The sequence below is a fragment of the Betta splendens genome, chromosome 4 (genome assembly GCF_900634795.4).
Source record: "Betta splendens chromosome 4, fBetSpl5.4, whole genome shotgun sequence".
NCBI lineage: Eukaryota > Metazoa > Chordata > Actinopteri > Anabantiformes > Osphronemidae > Betta > Betta splendens.
In genome coordinates, this window is record NC_040884.2 from 10,934,430 (window position 1) to 10,955,105 (window position 20,676).

Consider the following 20,676-nt stretch of genomic DNA (forward strand, 5'->3'; position numbering starts at 1 on the left):
GAAGGCATTGTCTCAAGGTCGAACCGCCGGGAACCCAAGGGGGACAACTGCAGGTGACAGGAAAGCAGAGGGCACGGGAACTGAAGCAGGCGTGGTCATCTCCAGACCACCAGGAAACGAGGAAGGCATGGTCTCCCCCGGACCAAACAAACCTGAGATTGAGTACATGTTGAGCTTGACATGGCAGGTAGCGGCAGCAGCAGTGGGGCTGACCGCTGAAGTAGGGCTAGGGCTGTACTCAGATGTGGGTACAGTACCGACGCTTGACCAGGAGCTGGAGCTGGGCATGGTTGGCACACAGGATCTTGAGCTGGGCAAGATGGTTGCACAGGACCTGGAGCTGGACATGATTGCTGAGCTGATGCTTGAACTGGCCGAGAATGCTGCGCCGGAGCTTGACGTGGCTTGGCGTCAGGAGCAGCAGGGGGCAGACGTGGCTGGGTGACAGCAGAGGCAGGGAAGGATTTAGCAGCAACGATCGGAAAGTTGGTAGCAGGAATATGCAGCAAAGCCGTGGTTGAGGGTGTGCTGCGGTACGTCGGTGTCAGAGCAGGAACTGGGGAGTGAGACTTGAGCTGGAGCCGCTGTGGAGAGACGGGTACAAGCATTTCAGTGTTTTGCGCATTGTGCGTAACTTGGAATGAAACTTCCTCACACAAAAGTAATCGAGCCACCAGTACTCCTTGTTTAGGTAGCAATCACATTCTACTTTTAGTCGTGCTTCAGGGTTGGGTGCCTTGCCGTAGGCCCCTTAAAATATAGTGGAGATCTTTCGTTAAACAGGGCCACGTGAAATCCATGGCAGCGGAGGGTGAACCAAAATGCTTCTTCTAAACACAAAACAGACTTGACATAAATTCAACAGGCCTGGGCCGACTGGGTCCAGGTATGGCCAGATTGTATTGTCACAAACGGAGCGGGAGCTCAGAAATGTAGGACCCACATGCACAGCATGAGACAGGACTTGAGTAATTGTCTGTTTAATAATGACACTTCTAAAAACGAAAGGCAAAACTCAGGGTCAGGCGGGCAATGGTCAAAACGGTAATGCAGAAAAACTCCAGTGAACGTACAGACTAGGATTAGGCAAAAACACAGTCAACAACAGGCTATGGCCAGAACACGGGAGGAGATAATGACACTGGAGAGTTGACACAAGTGAGTAAACAAACAATCCGGCAAACAGAACAGGTGAGTACTGGAGCTTAAATAACTAATTGAAAATAACTGGGAAATCACATGAGAAGAAAATAAAGCTGGCAGGAACAGAAACAGGCAGGAAGCAAAACAGGAAATCACAAAGTAAAACCAGAAACTGGCAAAACGAGACTGCAAAGCTAAAACCATGACGAAAAGTAAAGCATGATTTGACTAGACGAAAAAGGAACAGGAAGTTGACAAGATAAAACAGGAAACCAGGCAGAAACCAGACAATGATAATGTAACCAGTTAGACCACATTCCCCACAGAGTGACCTGAATGTGCAAATAAAGCCCTGCATGTTAAAAAAATATGACCCCAACATTATTTGAAAAACACAACCTTCTGGAGTCAGACAATCTACCATTGCACCTCAAGATCACTGAAGGTAACAATTCTCTAATAGCCTTCAGAGTACACTAGAACCTATCCCAGCTGTAATTTAGGTGTACACACTGCACAGTCCCTTAAATTGCCCCATACAGTCAGTTGCCTATGGCAGAGATGTTACTTCCATCCACGCTCCTTGCCTTTGTGGAGCTGCTCTGCAAGTTAAAATGATGTTTGATCTTCCTCTCTGACATGTGTGTTTGTAAGTATTTTCTGCGATCAGCACCATGGACAGCTGTTAGCACCACGTCCACGTTGTTTTGTACTAGCTAATACATTTGAACCAAAGCTCCAAACACTGTCAGCTGCTACTGTACATCTGTAGCTCCTGTATGAATCTCCTGTGTCTATTTACAATATACATATTCAGATTCATTATATGATTTAAACGTATTTAAAAAAGACCGGATATGGGGGTCAGATGATTTCATTTTAATTTAATTTTAATTAGCCTTTTTATATTCTACTGAGTGGTCTATGAACTTCAAACTCTTCATAAATAAACCTCAATATTACTATAGTTTGAAACCAAGTGGAGGTAGCATGGTCATCCTTATCATAATACAACCAGCAGCTAAATAAATATCTCAGTAGTATAGTATATAAACAGATGAGGTGACATACTATGTTTGTCCCAATCAAAAAAAAAATTAAATAAAAATTAAATACACCATGCTAAGCTTTTTTAAATGCAGATGGTTAAGGGTTAAGCAGCAGTTATTGTGGCCCAAGAGCAAATCCTTTGCATGCACTTGCATAAAACTCTACAGTACACAAGTCTGGTAGGTAATTTGTGGAAGTGGACCTGTTCAGTTTGCCTTTCATTTGATTTCAGGTTTGAATCTTCAATGGGGTTTAGGTTTCACCCAGTTGTGATTCACACGCTTCATGGTTGTTGAAATATACTCTTACCAATACTACAGCATATTGGTGTGAAGGATGAAGAGAGTTAGGAAGCTGTACTGTAATGTGAGATGTGTAGTAATGCACTGTAATTTGTATCAGCACACAAATGTTTACATAAAACCTTTCAGTGTTTATATTTATTTATTGACAAGCAGCAAGATCATGTTTGTCACCTTTTCTTTATAATTGAAAGTAGATACAATAGTCAGTATACCAGTTTTATTACAATAGTTTTTTCCTAACTTAAGTACATTTAACAAAGAAAGAAAAATAATCACACAACAACTGCAACTGTGACAAAAGAAAGCATGTTTTTAATATGTAGCCACCAATTTGTCATTGATGTCACAACTAGCTCTTTCGGCAGTTTTTCTTTTTTGTTGGTGGACTAGTATACTTTTACCATCTTTCCTTTTCCACGCCTACAGGCATTTTCTTTTACTTGCTTAACGCACAAATGCGTGGCACTGGTGATATTGTAAACAGCTTAAAATCAAGAGGTGGCTGGGGTGGGGATGTGTGGTGTCTTAATGTGACACGATGACCTTTTGAAGATGAAGGCACCGGTCCTGCTTTAGGTCTCCAAACAGGATCACAGTAGACAGTGACAGTCTGAAGCCTACATGGATAAATGAGTCTGCTTTGTTGTTGATGTACGTCTCGGTCAGTCACACAGCCCAGTGTTTGTGTGGCTCGGCTCCTCCACCTATGCCACGTAGCTGTACTCATCTGCTGAGATCTGGCTTCGTTCAATGTACTGCTTGTCAATAAGCACTTCAATACACTTCTTAATCATGCTGATACTGGGGTTGAACCTGGCTTTGGACTGATTGATGACCTGCACACAGGGATAATTGAGAAATGAAGAAGTGTTAGTCTCTGGATGTAAACAGCACAAGAATAATGTGCAGTTAAAAAACAATGCAAAAAGAATATTTTTCATTTAGATCCTCATTAAGCATAAGAAATCAGCTGTATACAAATGTCTTTGTTTGGTACAATTGCTTATAAAAAAAAATCTAGGCAAGGGCGTCTAGAGGTTGAGCAATGGCATTTGGACTTCTTTCTTCTTAAGTCAAATGTTTTGCTGCCTATTTAGGAAGCCTGAATTTATTATTATGTGCCTTGTATAAACTGAAGAATTCATGAGAGCATTCCAAGTGTAAAACAGAAATACAGGGAAGTGTTAGAAGCATATCAAGGCTAAGACAACATACATTGTTGGAGACCTCAAGCGTTTCAAAAAATGTCCTCCAACATGCTGTTGGTGCGCACATCTTGGGTAATGACAAAGTTAAATTTACTGTTTGCATTTTAAAATTTTTTTAATTTACTACAGAGATTTTAATTTTCACTCCGTACAGAGATCTTGGTAAGACATCTACTTCACCAGAATCACTGGATTTGCACTCACCTCTTGGATGAGGGCATTGTGACGGAGCACCTTTCGGGCCTTCATAATTCTCACTATAGCAGCTTGTAAATACATTTTGCGGTCCTCATCTACAGCGCTCCTTGTTTGCTCCATTTCCTAAACATGAGAACAACATTTGACAGGATCAATATATCTCAAAACACAAAGCTACAGCAAAGTTGGAAATGGACTAAAGAATGGACAATCACTTGTCGGACCTGTGGTGTGTCCTTTTGCATTGATGTTGTTATCTTAAACTTCGTCCTTTTACTGTTGAAACTCATATTTAGTGAAAATGTAGACTCGGTTTCAATCTCCTCCTGTAAAGCAGAAAAGCCAGAGATGTAGTATTCAAATAATCATTGTTGCTTTGATTTATATGTAAAGGGTGCCCCTATGTCTTGTCTCATTTCCATCAGTCAAAGGCAACACACAAATACACACTCTAGTTAGCATTTCTATCATGCAAATTGTACAAAAGAATTTGAACACAATCCAAATAACTTTTCATTCCCCCTGCTATAGAGTATATGCTTTGGATATTACTGTACTTGATTGGGATATGGTGCAGCTTTGAATTTATTTACCTACCTGCTGTTGAGAATTATAGCCAAAGGAGAAGGTTACTGCTATCATATAGTATCAGTATTGTTTCTCCTTTTTCTTTTTTTTTTTTTAATAAGATGTCCTGCAACTTACAGAACTACTGTAGGATATCTTTGCTCATTAGTCACATTTTGTACTAGGAAATAGGAAGTTAGAGGACAAGTTTGCCGAGGGGTCAAAATGGGCATGCAGGCGATTCAGCAGATCCAGCTTACATGGCAAATTACATCAAATAACCCAGATATTTTTAAATTTTTTATAAACACATCTGAACGAAGGTTGACCTATAAATAATAAACAACAGCCCTAGAGCACATTTTTGAATGTATCTTCTCAGATGTATGAATAGAAAGATATATGCATCCTTAGGTTCGCTCAGATCAGTGGGCCAACAAAAATTATGAGCTGACCTTAAAAATTAAAGGCAAATCACTATTTTGACATTAACAAACATTAAGGACCAGACAAGGAATTGTGTTCAAATACATATTCTATTGAGTTCAGTGTTTGCACCTTTTGTGAGTCATGGTTTAGCATCTTGACATCCAGCAGCGACTTGATGGTCTTCTGCAGCTCTTTCTCGTTCATCTGGGTGCCGTCCTGCAGTTCCTTGTAGCTCACCGTCTGGCTGTTGTTAAAGGCCAGCAGCACTGCCATCTGGTACGTAGTCACCATTGCAACATACGGCTTGGACAGGTAGTTCATTTTCACCTCTCCTGTAAGCAACATTTGCACTTGATTTAAATTCACCTTCTTTCCACGTTGATTAAACTATTGACTAAATCTTGCTACTCTGATTATGTTAGGTATTTTGATGAACTACGTCTAACTCTCTATAATGAAAATAACACTTTCAGACAATAGCTAGAACAGGCATATTTTTTACATTGAAGATACCGTTAAGTAATCCTATACCTGTGTGTTGTCTTACCTGTGCAAAGATAGTGCAGCCAAGTCAACTTCCTCCCACTGAAGTGCTGATTATAGAACAACTCAAACTGTAAAAACAGGTGAACAAAGAATTTATTTTAAAGGGTGCTTCTATAACCAAAGCAAACATTTACCACATTCAATTCAGCTATGCTTCAAAAAGCATACTCACCATCTGCACACTTTTTTCTAATTCTTGAGGAATGGCAAAGGTAGAGGAGGGGACATGCGTGAGAGGCCAGGCTCCAGCCTGCAAATGCATAGCACAAATAAACAGATGAGGTGACATACTCTCAATGACATCTGTCTAGACAGAATCCTCCTCACCTGTAACACATAAATCTGAAAGCTGATGCCGAGGTCCACTACTGTCTCTTGTGTCTTTATGAAATTGTTAAACTTGTTGTTGAGGTCAGCACTCACGCTCATGTCTGTGTACATTCTGTGGAGTTTGCTTGTAAACTCATAGCCACAAGCTTGCTGCAAGTTATAACCAAAGAATGGGGGAAACAAAAAATTTCATGAACATGTCAGCAGAACAATGGATCCATTTTCATCCAATATTTTAGACTGAAAGGCTTAGTTCATTCCATAAATTTACCTTTAGTTTGTTGATCATAGCTTCTTCTGAATCCATTGACAATGACAAACCATGTATTAACCGCTTTGCTAACATTCTGGCATAAAACTACGAAAGAAATAATAGGACAAACAACAAGAACTTATCAGTATATATCAACTGAAACATCTTTAAGTAGTTTTAGCTTCAAGGTCTTTCATGAAACATGAGTGAATCCTTCAAAAACGTTTGTTTCATTTACTGTACCTTTTGAAAGATGTCCTTGTCGTCGATATACTTGAACACTGTGATGAAACTGGTCAGCTTGTCCTCCACCTCATTCTCAGTCATACCCTTTGCAGATTTCTTCAGCAGATTGTCACAGTATTTTGCCAGCTGCATACCAGGAATAAGCATTTCGAGGTCAAGGTGATGTGAAAATTATGGAACGTGTAGTGTGTGTGTGTGTGTGTATACTTACAAGTTCAGGGGCTTTACAGGTGGACTTTGGCTCCCTAAAGTTCACCACAGACGTCAAAGCCTAAGAAAGGAGGAGAAAATGTTTTTATAATAATTATATATATATATATATATATATATATATATATATATATATATATATATATATATATATATATATATACACACACATATAATATTTCTTATTTTAGTAATGGAATTAATCATGTAATGTACTTTTAACACATTTATGATTGCGGTTTTAATTACAGGCAATAAATTTAAACAATATTTGACCTTTAGTGAACGCTATGATTAGTGAATGTGAAGGCTGAGGGGACAAATACCTTATCAAGTGCACTCATGAAGTGCTGATCTCCATTTAGAACGGTGTTAATGAGCTGAACAAATTTACTGTGAACCTCTAGCACTGACTCCACAAACAGTGTTGGCATCTAGAACGCATATAAGAGGAAGTGGGAAAATGACAAAATACCATTACTCCAGACAGATGGACCCCAGAGCCTATTTCCCTTTACGCTACCGGGGTCCGTAAGGTTAGACCCCTAGTTTAAAATTACCAAAAATACATTATTATTATTATGAGGTATTACAGGTTTCTTTTAATAAAATAAAATAATTCTGTAAAATTAAGCTAGAAGCACACATAAATAAAAGTAACGTGTCATATTTTAAAGCTCTTTACAAGAGAGGGAAAACAGTAAAGCTTAAAAATCCACAACAACTATGGGTACACATAAGCTTTAGTGCTACCTAAAATTACTAACATTTTCCTGAGAGAGGTTACTGGTGCCTCGAATGCCCTCATTATGGATGTGAACTTGCAGCTCCTGGATCATGTGGGGCAACCCACTAGATACAGCCCGCAGCAGTGTGTACATGTTGGCCATGTCTGAACAAGAACAACACCACACATTACCTCAGATTTCTTCGAAACATGACTTTTTCAAATTAGATCAATGCATTTCAACACACTGGACTGACCGTCTCTCTTCTCTTGCCGAATGATGCTCTGGCACTCTCCGTGCAGGAACTGTAAATGATCTGCCACCATCCTCTGCTGGCATTCATGGATGACTTTGGCATAGGAGCTAGGGTGCAGGTATTTCCGACATCGCACTTCTTCATCTTTCAACCGTGCCAAAACCTGGAGAAAGCCAATGGAACTTAATGCAACATGGTTCTCAAAGTAGAACACTATTTTCCATTTACAAAATACTTAACCGTACAAACTGTTGAACACGTCCTTTAAATTGAAATATTTTTATGATTAATTTAATCAATAATGATTAATTTAATCTCCACATCGTGGGACGATAAAGGTTTTCTATTCTATTCTAAATGGCTGATATTAAACTTATTTGGATTGTGTGCCAGTGCTACCCAAAACGGTAAAATAGGATTGGAGTATTTCCACCCAACCTACCTTCTCCATATACTGTGAGCAGTTCGATTCTTGCAGCAGATTGGAGGCTTCCTGTTTGTAATACTCTCCAGTTTTTATGAGAAATGGCCCTTCAAAGACTTCCTGATAAAACTGCAAAATATTTAGTGGAAAATACTCATACTGTGCATTTGTAACTTCACAATCAATAAAGTACAGAATATCTGCAGTGAATTCTTAAAAAAACATTAGATTGGACAGCTATGCCAGTGACCAGTGAGTTCACGGGGAAACCTTTGTCTACCGATATATAGATATACACAGGCCTAGTTAAACAGCTGGGAACATGTTATTTCAAATAGCATACCTTTAGTGGGAATTTCTTCTTGTACTGTTCAACATGAACAAAGGAGTTGATAACCCCATGGATTACCTTTTGGTTGGGGTTCTCACCACAACGATCACTGAAGAACAAAAGATGATGTTAACCTAGTGGGAACACTGGCTTAGGTGCAGGTTAAATACTGGAAGCCAGATTTTCAGACATGTAAACTTTTTTTTAATCACTTTCGGATGGATTCAACCGGAGGTAAAAAATGAAAAAAAAAAAAAAGCAATTTCAAAGCACAAAAATTATGATCCACCAAGAAAAATCAAAAGCTGAAATCTATGATTTGAAAGTGTTTGGATCCTTAATGTAGTACTTTATTAAAGTCCCTTTGGCAGCTAAACTTGTCACATTGGGACAGCTATTTTTAGATAACGCAAATAGTGCTGAATGATTTTGGAAAATAAACTAATTGCAGTTGTTTTCAACCAAAATTAAAATTGATTATTATTACTTAATTTTGTTTTTACTGATCTCAAGTCAAACAATAACAGTAGAAAAGGTTTTTGACTAAATTTAAATTTTGATGTGGTAATTGATAAGAACTAGTCAACTATATTTGGCCACTAGTTAACTACTGATTAGGCATTGTGTTATTTTCGCCTAAATTTAATTTAATTTTCTACATATGTCTAAAGTATAAATATTTCAAACTCAGTAAAGTGATACTACAGACTTGTGGTACAGGGAGCCAAGCTGACTCTGTTTTGTAAAAAAGAAAACATACTTTTTAATTTCATTCAGCAACATCCGGATGAGGACAGCCTGAAGGGGTTCGATCATCAGCTTCCTCCACATATCCAGTGCCAGCTACAACAACAATTAAAAAGACAGCATTTCACAACAGTGGAATATAATTCTATAATGATATGATACGATATGATATAAGGCTCCACTACCCAATATGTCAATCATGAACGACTGGAAGATTGTGAATGTGTGAGTAGATTGCATGTCATTCAAAAAATGATTTACTTGTTAGTCTCATTCTAGTCTAGTCTTCTCATGGAATTATTTTCTCGTCTATCCTCAATGTGGCAATTGGCAATACATCGACAGACTAATGAAAGACTAGTCCAAAATCTTTTCTTCTTCTAACATCCCTGTTCCTAAGTGTACATGTCAACCAGCAACTATTCTTGGGACAACCACAATTGACTACAGGCAGCGCAATTACTGTATGATTATTGTGTTTTTTTGTTTTTTTAAAAAAGGTCCATCATTCTTTTCAATAGCCTTAGTGACTCTACAATTGTTACTCAGTGCAGGAAAATGTTACCAGTCAGTACCTCTCCAATCTCCATGAGTGGCTCATTCATGTCAACTCCGCCATAGCCATACTGTAGGTCTGCCTCTGTTAGCTTGTTCTTCTTAATAAACTGAGTATTCAGATACCTGAGAAAAGGGAGAGGAGGGGTTAAGTGCCAGACATTCTGTTTATGAAAATCCATACACTATCCAGCCTCTAGCCTCCAACAAAGAATTACTTGTTTTCAGCAGGATGCAAACATATACAGATCTATTTAGGATGTTAAATAACCCTGTTCTATATTAGGAACTGAACACTACTATGTCACTACTTGAACGTTATTTTCCCTCTCGCTTGTGCTGACATAATAAATCAAAAAGGAAGTGTGTATGCAAAGACAGTTTTGTCAGAAGTACACATAAAAATAGATCTGAAAACTAACCATGGGAGTACCGATTAAGAATATACCACATGCTTCTCTGCATTTTACATTATGATTTCCTGATTTATATTTTAAGTAAACTGACAAATTGACAATCTTAAGAACAACTCGGCAACATAAAAAAAGAATTAGACTTCAAAAAGAAGACAAATACGAATTAAATATTGCAAACAACAAACCAACAAGAAACAGTGGTCATAATTGACAGCAATGTTACCTGTACAAGCAGTCTACGTAGTCAGCTCCTTTGCTGTACTCATCCCAGTATCTGTGGTACATCACTAAAACCTTCTCCTCGGAGTCAAGGACTTTCTAGAATAAATGTGTTGACATGTGTTACTAACAACACATGCAGATATAAGCTAAAAGAAAATACAGTCAATGTGTTTCTTCAAATGCTTACCTTGTACAACTGCCGGACATGATTCTCAAGAAACATCTTGGTCTCTGTGTATAATCTTTCACCCAAAGGTTCTGGGTACGCAACACACAAGGCATAAATGTCACTAATGTCAAAGTTTAGGATAAATAATAAGGAACTAATCAGGAACATTGGATGAACATATAATGTAAAACTAGACTAGATGCCATTTTAGGTATTTCAACTATTCGCAAAACATAACTGAAGTATGCGAATTAATGGGGCGAATACATATCACTTCATGTAAAAAGGTAGCTTTACTGTAATGAGCAGTTATGTGACTTCCCCAAAACCAAGAACTGAAACTTTCAATATGGAGCAATTAATTGCAGGATACGAGAACCGATCATTCCATGTGGCTCTCTCCACATAATCGAGCATCACAACAGCCTTGATTGTCGTCAGTAGCTTGTTCCATGTTTCATCAAAATCCACCACTCGCGGCTTTAAGGACATGGTACAGTTTCTCTTTCAGCCTGAGATAAAAACATAGGAATAAAGACAAAACGTTTTGGATTTCAGTATCTTTATCACAATGTTATTATACAATTTTAAGGGGTATTCCTAAAACAATACCAATCTAAAATAGTAACAATTAAAGTTTAACTACATTGGTCACCTGTTATGATGTGTGGCCAGGGTTACATGGATAACCACAATTAAATTAATGATAAATATCCTACTTTAAGAGACCCACGGTACTATGGTAGCAACAGATGTGTTAAACAGTATGATAAAACTCGTAAAGGTAATTCAAACATTCATCTACAATGAATTGTTGGTACCCCTTAAGTATCAATACTATCAAATTGCCAGATCAATTGCATATATTAGTTGAATTTAGGAAACTAGGCCCTCAGTGGTTTCTCGTCATTCATACCAGTTGATTTTGCGTCAGGGAAAACAGTGCAAGGTATAGATACATTCTTGCAAATTACATTCTTGATAGCTACTTAACATAGGTGTCAAAACTCGTTGTTACTCTTACTTACTATATGAACAGCTCTCTTATAACCATTATAAAGGCAGGTAAAGGCAGGGCACCAGCTTGCGGAACGCAAATCCCAAAAATAGAATGGCTAGCTTAAAAGCTAACTAGCATGCTACTTCTTCCTGCTTAATTCCTAACAGTTTCAAACATCAGCTAGCATCTAGTGAGCTAGCATAGGGATAGCTAAGCTATCGCTAGCACATTTGCACTGACAGCTCAGAAAAATACGTTACTGTTGTTAACCAAACCATATTATTAATGTCAAGCTAAGACTTTTAAATAATACGCACCTCTGTATAGTATTTACTTGCTATAAAACTGAAGTTTCTCCGCTGTCACTGGCTTAATTTGTCTCACAGGGCTTTCCTACCTCTTGGATGATACTAATGAATTAGACGGGGGTGTATCAGAATAAAAGAATAAATTAATCACCAAACTATTTGCTTTGTGGTGAGTAAAATCCCTTTAAATAATTTTAATTTTACAAATAGTTTCTATTTATAGATAACTATTAACCAACCCAAGAATAAACCACAGAAACTAGTATATTAGTGGTACGTCCTAAAACTACGGAAAGCCCGTAGGATTCAAGCATAAAATACATAACAACGGATTTCTGTAGGTTATCGCTACAGTTCTTGGTACTTGGGCTAAAAAGAGCAAATGCAATCTTTCATTAACGTTAGCTAACTTTTTACAATTCTTATAGAAATTATGTAAAGCAGCTGCAATTTGTCGCGTAAAGTTTCCACAAGATTATTCTTTCCCTAAAACTGAATTAAAAATTGAATTGGCTGGAAAGATCTGTGGTGATGTACCGTTTTAAAATGAAAATGTAATTTGCTTTTTAAATAGGCTCATCAGACATGAACAGCGCCTTGCTTGGAAACCAGCCAGGAGATGGCAGGCGTCCGAGATTACGCACTGCATTAAGTCGCGCAGGACCAGGCTGCAGATATGATGACGGGCCAAGATGGCGGAACATCAAAAACAGAAAGTAACCGAAATAAACCGAAAGTTACCTACCCCCACCAATTATAACCTAGTTTTACCGAAAGACACACAATATTCAAGGTTCCGAAAACTTTATTAATCCCATAGGGACATTTTTTGGTCTACTTATGATTGTTCTCAACAAAGACAGATAGAAGGGAAATAAAAAGTAACCAACATTATTGCCACGAACAATTTCCTCAATAATTGAATCAATAATTATTAAGCAAATAACATAACACAAACACAATAAACTTGGTCTCTCTGTGTGTGCTCTTGCAACAGGATTTGGCCATAATAAAGGAAAATGGTAAAACAGGACCAAGAAACAGAAGTACTTCTAAAAGAAGTAGAGAGTTAAAAAATATAGTGCAAACTACTACAGCTGGCAGCTTCTGAGGCAGCGCTATCTTAAACAAGTCTTAGATTTGGACACATTAAATTCAATGGCTCCAGGATGGGGAAGGATAAACCAAAGGAAGCAACTAATTACACACACACACACACACACACACACACACACACACACACACACACACACACACACACACACACACACTGCTCATTGAAAGATCCAACATGGAATTATGAACACAAATGGTAATTCTTTAATTTATGTTGTCCTAATCGGATTTGTTTGCCAACAAATTATCTGCACTGAAATAAAACAAGTACATTTCAATCCAGCAACGTCCCAGATAGATGTATTTGTTTGTTAACTTGTAGGTATTTCAAAAAGATCACAAATCTCCAGTAAATGACACCCTGAACAACCCTATGCTGGTGGTAGGTGAAATTTGGAGTAGTTGAGACTTCCACGTCTAATTCAATTCAATTCAGTTTTTTTATATAGCGCCAAATTACAACAAGGTTGCCTCAAGGCACTTTACAAGGTAAGGTATAAGACCTTACACGACTAAACCCAACAAATCCCACATACAGCAAGCCTAATCACTCGTCCTTCCCTTGTCCACATAATGAGTCTATTTATTGGAGGTATGAAGTGATACTTACAAACTGATCGGGCTACATGGATTGGTACCAGAGCATTTTCACCTGCTACAAAGAAGTTCATATGGCTTCTAAATTACTTCACCGAAATGACTCAAAATCTTCATGGACATATTCTGTGTTCCACCATAGAATATTATCTGAGCTGTAGAAGAAAATAGAAAATATTCCAAATGTGCGGCTGTGCTGGAAAATCAAAACAAAAATCTGATTCAGGAGTTTAGAGACAGATGGGGACCGTGTTGCTCTGCAGAGCTGCTTTGAGGACACTGACTGGGAGGCTCTCTGTGAACCTCATGGGGAGGACTGTTATGGCAAAAATTGTCTCTTCCTTATTTCTATGTGTCTTCCTTACTTCTATGCAGTTATTATATGATTTATGACTTATGTTCTGCAATTAATATCTTATGTTTTGTCTTACTGTATGCATTTGACATTTCACCTAGATTGTTCAATGGTTGTCTCTGCCTGATAGACTCTCAACTCTAGCTCCCAAACCCAAGGTCGGGGAGTTGTGTCTCTGTCTGTTGAGACTTGGTGCTCCTTTCTCACAGATAGTTGGACGTCAGCGATGCAGGTGTGAGAAAGTAAATATCTTCACACACACTGCGACAGGGAGGAGATGGTGCATGTAATTTGATTGGGTTAGAAAGACATTCCACCCTAGTCGGACAGAGAAGCTAAAAGGCAGAAGCAACTTGAGGATCGTGGGCTCTTTGCATCACACCTTCGTGGTGTGTGCACTGATCTCCCCAGCTGGTTTTTGTTTCTTTATTATTTCAATAAATTGCACAAAAGGACAACTCTCTCTCATCTACTTCTTTATGGAAAATTTCCACCACAGAAATTGGCGTCACGAACAGGATCCCGCGGCAGGTCGTCTGGACGGTGTGACCAGGGACGATAGTCCTGAGGACTAGTGTCGCTCAGCCTCCAAACCTCTACAGACATTCAGAGCTGGGAGGACTGCTCACCTGTCTGGATCGCCTCTGACGAGATCCACGAACTCAGATTCAAACTCAAATCCTAATTTGGCTCGGCTCGGTGAGAGAGATTCCTTTTAATTTGGGAAAAAACATAAAAGAAAACATAACTAGGACTAGAGATAATAATATTTCTAAAACGACTATGTGGCTGAAAACATCTAAAATATAATAATTAGGACCAAACAATTTTTTTTTAATTAAAAAATTTAATATTCGGGTAAAATGAATTAGGTCAAAGTCTGCCCTGGTGGTCGAGACGGTGGTTGCTAAGGGTTGGCTCGTGGGACCGAGCTTGTTTTGTCTGTACTGAGGATACAGACCAGTGTGCAGATCTGAGCGCAGTCCAAAGGGTGTGGACAAGGAAATAAAAGACGGCTTCTGTAAGACGGAGCGCGTTTGCAGGGGGAAGTGGTTTTGAGATACGAGGGACCCGGGTCTTAGAGGGGCCTGACGGTGAGGGACCACTTCCGAGAACCCTGTCGCTGATCTGAGCGGTTCCCTTTCTACGGAGACGTCCGTGGAAGAGAAATTTCGAAAAAAGGTTCCGGCCGGAACACATAAAAATCTAAGGCAGGAAACCGCCGGGACTCTGAAAGATGGGTTCGGGGCGATCTAAGTCTCCACCACCAGACTGCAGCATTACAAAATTAAAAGTAATTATAAAAGTAAAAAGTAAATATGGTTATTAGTGCGTTTCATGTTTCCATGAGTGGGAAACTGGTTATGGGTTCAAAAGGAGAATCGCTTTGTGTAAGGACATATGCACCTTAAAAGAAAAATTAGAGACAAAAGAAAATACTTGAAAAAGCAAAACTATCAAAACTAAAGCCCTAAAAGAAACAAAAGATGAAAGTAACGGAAAGAAAGGAGATAACAACTCTGGGGAAGAATTGTTTGCACTCTGCCACACACACATACACCACACACACATACACCACACACACACATATCATGCCAAGATCAAATGCTCCCATTGTTTCTGCTCTCTGTCCTAATGCAGAACTGAGCGCGATGAGGGTAAATCCGGATCTGGACTCCTTTCCCACCATCAGCAGAAGAACCGAAGGAGAAGAAGCGCCGACCAACAACCAGAACAGGGTGGAAGCTCTGACACCACAGCAGCTGGAGGACACAGACCACAGCATGGACGCCTCACAGACTCCCACAACGTCTGCAGCCATCACGTTCTGGGCTCATCAGATGAACCAGCTACTACAAGCCCTGCACCAGCATGAAAGGACTGTGTCTGAAGCTTCTGAAGCCGTGAAAGTGTCATACACGCGTGTGTGTCTGACACAGACACCTGCTTATGACAATCAGCAAAGGAAAACAAGGACAGAGCAACAGCAGAGAAGACGTGCTCTGACACAGACACTGGTTGAAACAACAGGAGAGGCTTCAGACGTGATCGGCCCAAAAGAGCTGCATGCGAGGATCCAGGAAAGGTCTGTCATCGAGGAACAACTGTCCCATTGAAAGGCTTCACCCACTGGCGCTCACATCAGACTGATGGTTGGGGAAGGAGGAAGGTGACGGTTCCTTTTCACGTGACGTACAAGACGGTACCGCAAACACACACACACATTCATACACGCAATGAAGAAACACGCTTACAGCTGATACACGCTCAAATTCATGTTCATGCTTATCTGCTCGCAATGAAGAATCGCTTTTTGCTCAAAAAAATCCCACAGAGTGATTTTCAAATTATGACAAACAGCTAAATGACAACTGCTGCATGACTTTACAGTCTGATGGGTTCAAACTATTTTAACTTGCAACAAATTCAGTAATAAAATCCTCCATGTTTCTAAAAGGGTTTGTGCACAATATAGGTTTGTCTGGCCAGACTAGAAGACTATAGGAAACAAAACAGACTATAGAAAAACAAAACAGACTATAGGAAAACAAAACAGACTGTAGAAAAAACAAAACCAGACCATAGGAAGACTGAGACTGACTGAAACAGACTATTAATGACTATTAAAGGGAAGACGACTATTAGAGAGAAGTAATAATAATTACTGTACGTACCAGACTATTAAAGAAAACTTATTTTTTCACTGTCTTATGCAACATCTGACAGCGAGACACCTTGAGATTTATTGTTGCTTTCAAATTTATGCCCAGTTAAATTTTTAGGAAGAGATCTCATGTAGTTTAGATATTTGATTGATTTCCACTCCAGACGGAGTGCAGGTTACATCTACAGACATTCTAAATAATCCCTCTTTTGTTGGTGTTAACTTCAGCTCAGCTGTGCTCTTATCATTGGCTGCTGAGGGGGGGCTGTAACTGAGGCCCTCACACAGGCTGCATCACAGCTTGTTTATGATTTCACACACACACACACACACACTGACAAACTGACCTCAACTTCCCTCTTTTGGGATGAACACAGGTCTGCGCTTGCGATTTTTTTTACTAACGAACAAAAAAGATTTTTGATGTTTATTCTACAGTTCCACACGTCCCTCTGTGAAAACATGATGGAGACAGACGCAGGACGTGGGTCCTTTCGTGAACAGATGTGAACGGGGTGGAGACTGGTGAACGACTTCTGACCCCATGTGACGTATTCACCTACTTTGCATAGTTTTAGAAAACTTATTTTTATTCTGCCTGTTATGTGCAGCAAACAGTGAACTTGGTACCTCCACATTCTAATGACACACTACATGTTTTTATTTTCATTTTTCAGAGGACGCTCTGAGCCAACACTCAGCCTTACAGGAAGCGCTGTTTCCCTGTGGCTCACACACAGACATGATGTAGGTTTGATCAGAGGATGTGAACCAGTGGTCATCACACCTAAATCTGACCACAGACCATGTAAACAACACCACCCTCTTAAAGGAGCCAAAGATGGCGTTACTGCAGACACCGCTAAGATACTGAAACATTGGATGCTACAGGCCACAAAGAGCCTGTCTAAATTACACTTTGTTCAGACAAAGGTTATTTTCTGGGTCATTGTAATTACAGCTGATGGCAAATCCATCTCACCCAACAGAGTTAAAGCAATTTGAAACCTGCCTAAACCGTGCACGTATAAACAGCTGATGTTTTTTCTAGGTCTTTGTTCTTATTGTAGGACTTTCATTCCTAACTTTACTGTCTTTGAGGCCCCACTCAGGGTTCTGATGCAGACGTCTTCATCGTCCACTTCTTGTCTCACGTGGACGTCTGAGGCTGAACAACGTTCACTGACCTCATGCTTGCTCTTCAGTCGACTCCTACTTTGGGTCTCCCTGATCTGACCCTACGCGACCTTTCACTCAAACAGTGGATGAGAAATCAGGTTGTACGACTTCTGTTCTTTTGTCCTCATACTGTCTTTGATTCTTTTGGAATAGATCACATCTTTCTACAGCCAGATGGCTTAGATACAACACCACCTTGCTCAACATGCTGAAAATTACTATCAAGAGTCCGTCGTGAAGTCTGGCGCTTTGCAAAGACACTGCTCTGCTCAGGCTGCAGAGTTGATCGTATTGACTGAAGCTAGTAAACTAGCAGAAGGAGAGACTGTTACCATCTACAGACTCCACAGATGCTTGTCACACGTTGGTTCTCCTTGGAAGCATGGGAAGCTTTTGAAGTCTGATTGCAAACCTATCTCACTTCATGATTAGGTTCTGCTTTGCTGGACGCTGTCCTGCTGCTTACAGCTAATGCTGTTTGTAACTGTCCAACATCAGTGACGACTTTGTTTCTGTCGACATGCAGCTGCAGACGCTGCTGCGAAGGTCGCTGCCCAACAACCCCTCCCTCTCCTGATCCTCGTTTCCTCTTGTTCCCTCTCCAACTCTCTCTATCCTTTCCTTCCTCATCTCCCTGTGCTTTAAACATTTTCTACCTCACAGGAACGCAGACTCTGGCTGACGCATGGTTCCACCTGTAGCCATGGAGTCTGGTTTAGGCCTGATGGCAGCCGTGCCGCCCAAACACCTTTTCCCCATAATTCAGATTTCCCAACAGGTGAAAACAGGCGACAGGACCATTACACCATCCAACGAGGGGACTGGCGATCGTTAAGGAGTTCAGGAGGAAGCGCTGGGACTCCAAACGGTGGCGAAGCCCCTTCCAGGTCCTTCTGACGACCAACACGACTGTGAATGTCGCAGAAAGAGCGACTTGGATCAACTCCATCCAGGAAGGTCCCGGATCCGACAGACGACCCTCCATCTACACCACACGGAGAAAACCACCACTGACATAAAGAACTGAGAAGGACGACCCTCGCTGTGCTCACACACGCACTGAGGCGAGGCTGCGTTGACCGTTCAGCTAAAGGTGTGAGCCAAGCGCCGCCTGAAGCTGCGCCGGTGAATCACACTATCAGACCATACATCTACACACACGCTCCTGAGAAAACACACACACGAGCAGCCTTGAGTTGCCGACGCTGGACGACGTGTAGACTCTTCACATCATGGGAGTGACAGTGACTCAGACGACATTGGGAGGAAACCTGGCGGTGATAACGAATCCCAAATGTCTCTGTGATCAGCTGATCACAACCTGAAGAACTCCAACGAACTGACAATACTTCAACACACAGGTTGGAAACAATCTAACGCTACTGTTCAACAGGAAGAAGCAGATTGTTACAAGACATCAATTGTAACCTTGTTTTGTTAAACTTCATTTTATGTTACATGGATTGTTGTCTTTATCATATGATGTTTCTATGTAACTTTACACACTACTTTTGAATGAGAAAATTCACAACAACAACAACACTGAGTTTAAATATCCTGAAGTTGACTTGGTGTTTAATTTGCTCACAATCACTTTATTCACTGCTACAATTAGTTCTATCCTTCATCTACAGATGAAAGACAACAGAAGCGGAAATATGCATCATCATTCTGGTTAAATCCCTGAATCTCCTATTTGCTCTAGACGCAAATGTACATTTAAAGATCCGAAAGCATGAAATCTATCTTAAGATTATATGATACAGAACCCCACCGGAAACCTATGGCTATCATACATTAATTATCTTTATTACATTACAATTGAATGGCCGTAGACACGTTGTTAGCAGAGAAAAAAGGCGGTTGTGTTATGTTTGGAGACGCATGTTGTACTTACATCCTGAATAACACTGATTCTAATGGTATTGTGGCGAAGGCGCTCCACGGCCTTCAGAATCTCAGCTAACTCTGGTATAGGTTCTTCCTCTTGGAATTGGCTAGACGAAATGTCTGGAAAATGGAAATCTGTTCTCATGTCCACAGCTGTTTCCTTTATTATTGTGATGGCTGTGATTCTCTTGTTTGGTTTTTGCGTTATCCCACTGGTTAGAGGTCTCATCATGCGTGCGACCTCAGCAACACTCTCGTATGAGATGACACAATGCACTATGTTCAAAAACCCCAACTCTAATTTACTTAATGACTTTGACGATGATCTTAGGCTATCTAATCACAAAATATAATCTGATACAAATATGATTATGAGCTTATTTTCTTCACATGCCAATACAGAGGTTATTCTTGTATAACTACCCAAAAACAGCTCCCAACCTTTTGTCCCTTAGTTACTTCCATTTTATGTGAAGGTGTATTTTGAATCTTGATGAGTTAATACCCTTATTGTTTCATTTGCAAGGATCTTTTATTATTACAGAATGTGATGTTGACAATTTTTCTTCTTAGTGGTTGATTAATGTGTAATCAAAAGGGGGGAGTGTTATGGCAAAAATTGTCTCTTCCTTATTTCTATGTGTCTTCCTTACTTCTATGCAGTTATTATATGATTTATGACTTATGTTCTGCAATTAATATCTTATGTTTTGTCTTACTGTATGCATTTGACATTTCACCTAGATTGTTCAATGGTTGTCTCTGCCTGATAGACTCTCAACTCTAGCTCCCAAACCCAAGGTCGGGGAGTTGTGTCTCTGTCTGTTGAGACTTGGTGCTCCTTTCTCACAGATAGTTGGACGTCAGCGATGCAGGTGTGAGAAAGTAAATATCTTCACACACACTGCGACAGGGAGGAGATGGTGCATGTAATTTGATTGGGTTAGAAAGACATTCCACCCTAGTCGGACAGAGAAGCTAAAAGGCAGAAGCAACTTGAGGATCGTGGGCTCTTTGCATCACACCTTCGTGGTGTGTGCACTGATCTCCCCAGCTGGTTTTTGTTTCTTTATTATTTCAATAAATTGCACAAAAGGACAACTCTCTCTCATCTACTTCTTTATGGAAAATTTCCACCACAAGGACCTTGATGGACGGACAGACTGCATCACAGATTATATAAATTTCTGCGTTAACACCCATGCACCGGATGAAACCTTTCACTGCTTTCCT

At 39.9% G+C, this 20,676-nt stretch overlaps 1 protein-coding gene and 1 long non-coding RNA gene across 3 annotated transcripts; one reads left to right on the top strand and one right to left on the bottom strand.

Annotated features, from left to right (window-relative positions):
• Nucleotides 1-2,618: 2,618 nt before the first annotated feature.
• Nucleotides 2,619-11,805, bottom strand: cul2 (cullin 2). Of its 2 annotated transcripts, none has more exons than XM_029148596.3 (21): nt 11,651-11,805; nt 10,707-10,845; nt 10,352-10,454; nt 10,166-10,260; nt 9,547-9,652; nt 8,985-9,067; nt 8,237-8,333; nt 7,912-8,022; nt 7,470-7,632; nt 7,253-7,377; nt 6,812-6,919; nt 6,487-6,546; nt 6,273-6,401; nt 6,048-6,134; nt 5,774-5,926; nt 5,619-5,696; nt 5,448-5,514; nt 5,030-5,232; nt 4,129-4,230; nt 3,911-4,027; nt 2,619-3,334 (listed from the first exon to the last, which is right to left on the bottom strand). In XM_029148596.3, the coding sequence occupies exons 2-21, from the start codon at nt 10,823-10,825 to the stop codon at nt 3,203-3,205; spliced, it is 2,238 nt and encodes a 745-aa protein (XP_029004429.1). In that variant the 5' UTR covers nt 10,826-10,845; nt 11,651-11,805; the 3' UTR covers nt 2,619-3,202. The 2 variants fall into 2 exon arrangements, with proteins under 2 accessions (XP_029004429.1, XP_029004428.1); XM_029148595.3 differs by lacking the exon at nt 11,651-11,805 and adding an exon at nt 11,362-11,624.
• On the top strand, nt 11,093-20,544 carry LOC114854323 (uncharacterized). The gene is made up of 4 exons (XR_003785760.2): nt 11,093-11,282; nt 11,720-11,810; nt 12,216-12,357; nt 15,351-20,544. It is a non-coding gene; the product is annotated as an uncharacterized LOC114854323 (long non-coding RNA).
• Nucleotides 20,545-20,676: the final 132 nt, after the last annotated feature.

Coding starts and splice junctions, on each gene's coding strand:
- cul2 (XM_029148596.3), bottom strand. CDS start 10,825: ATGTCCTTAAAGCCGCGAGTGGTGGATTTTGATGAAACATGGAACAAG. Junction 6,920..7,252: donor GTAACCTCTCTCAGGAAAAT/GTTAGTAATTTT, acceptor TATGCGTTCTAG/ATGCCAACACTGTTTGTGGA. Junction 5,697..5,773: donor TTCAGATTTATGTGTTACAG/GTGAGGAGGATT, acceptor ATGCATTTGCAG/GCTGGAGCCTGGCCTCTCAC.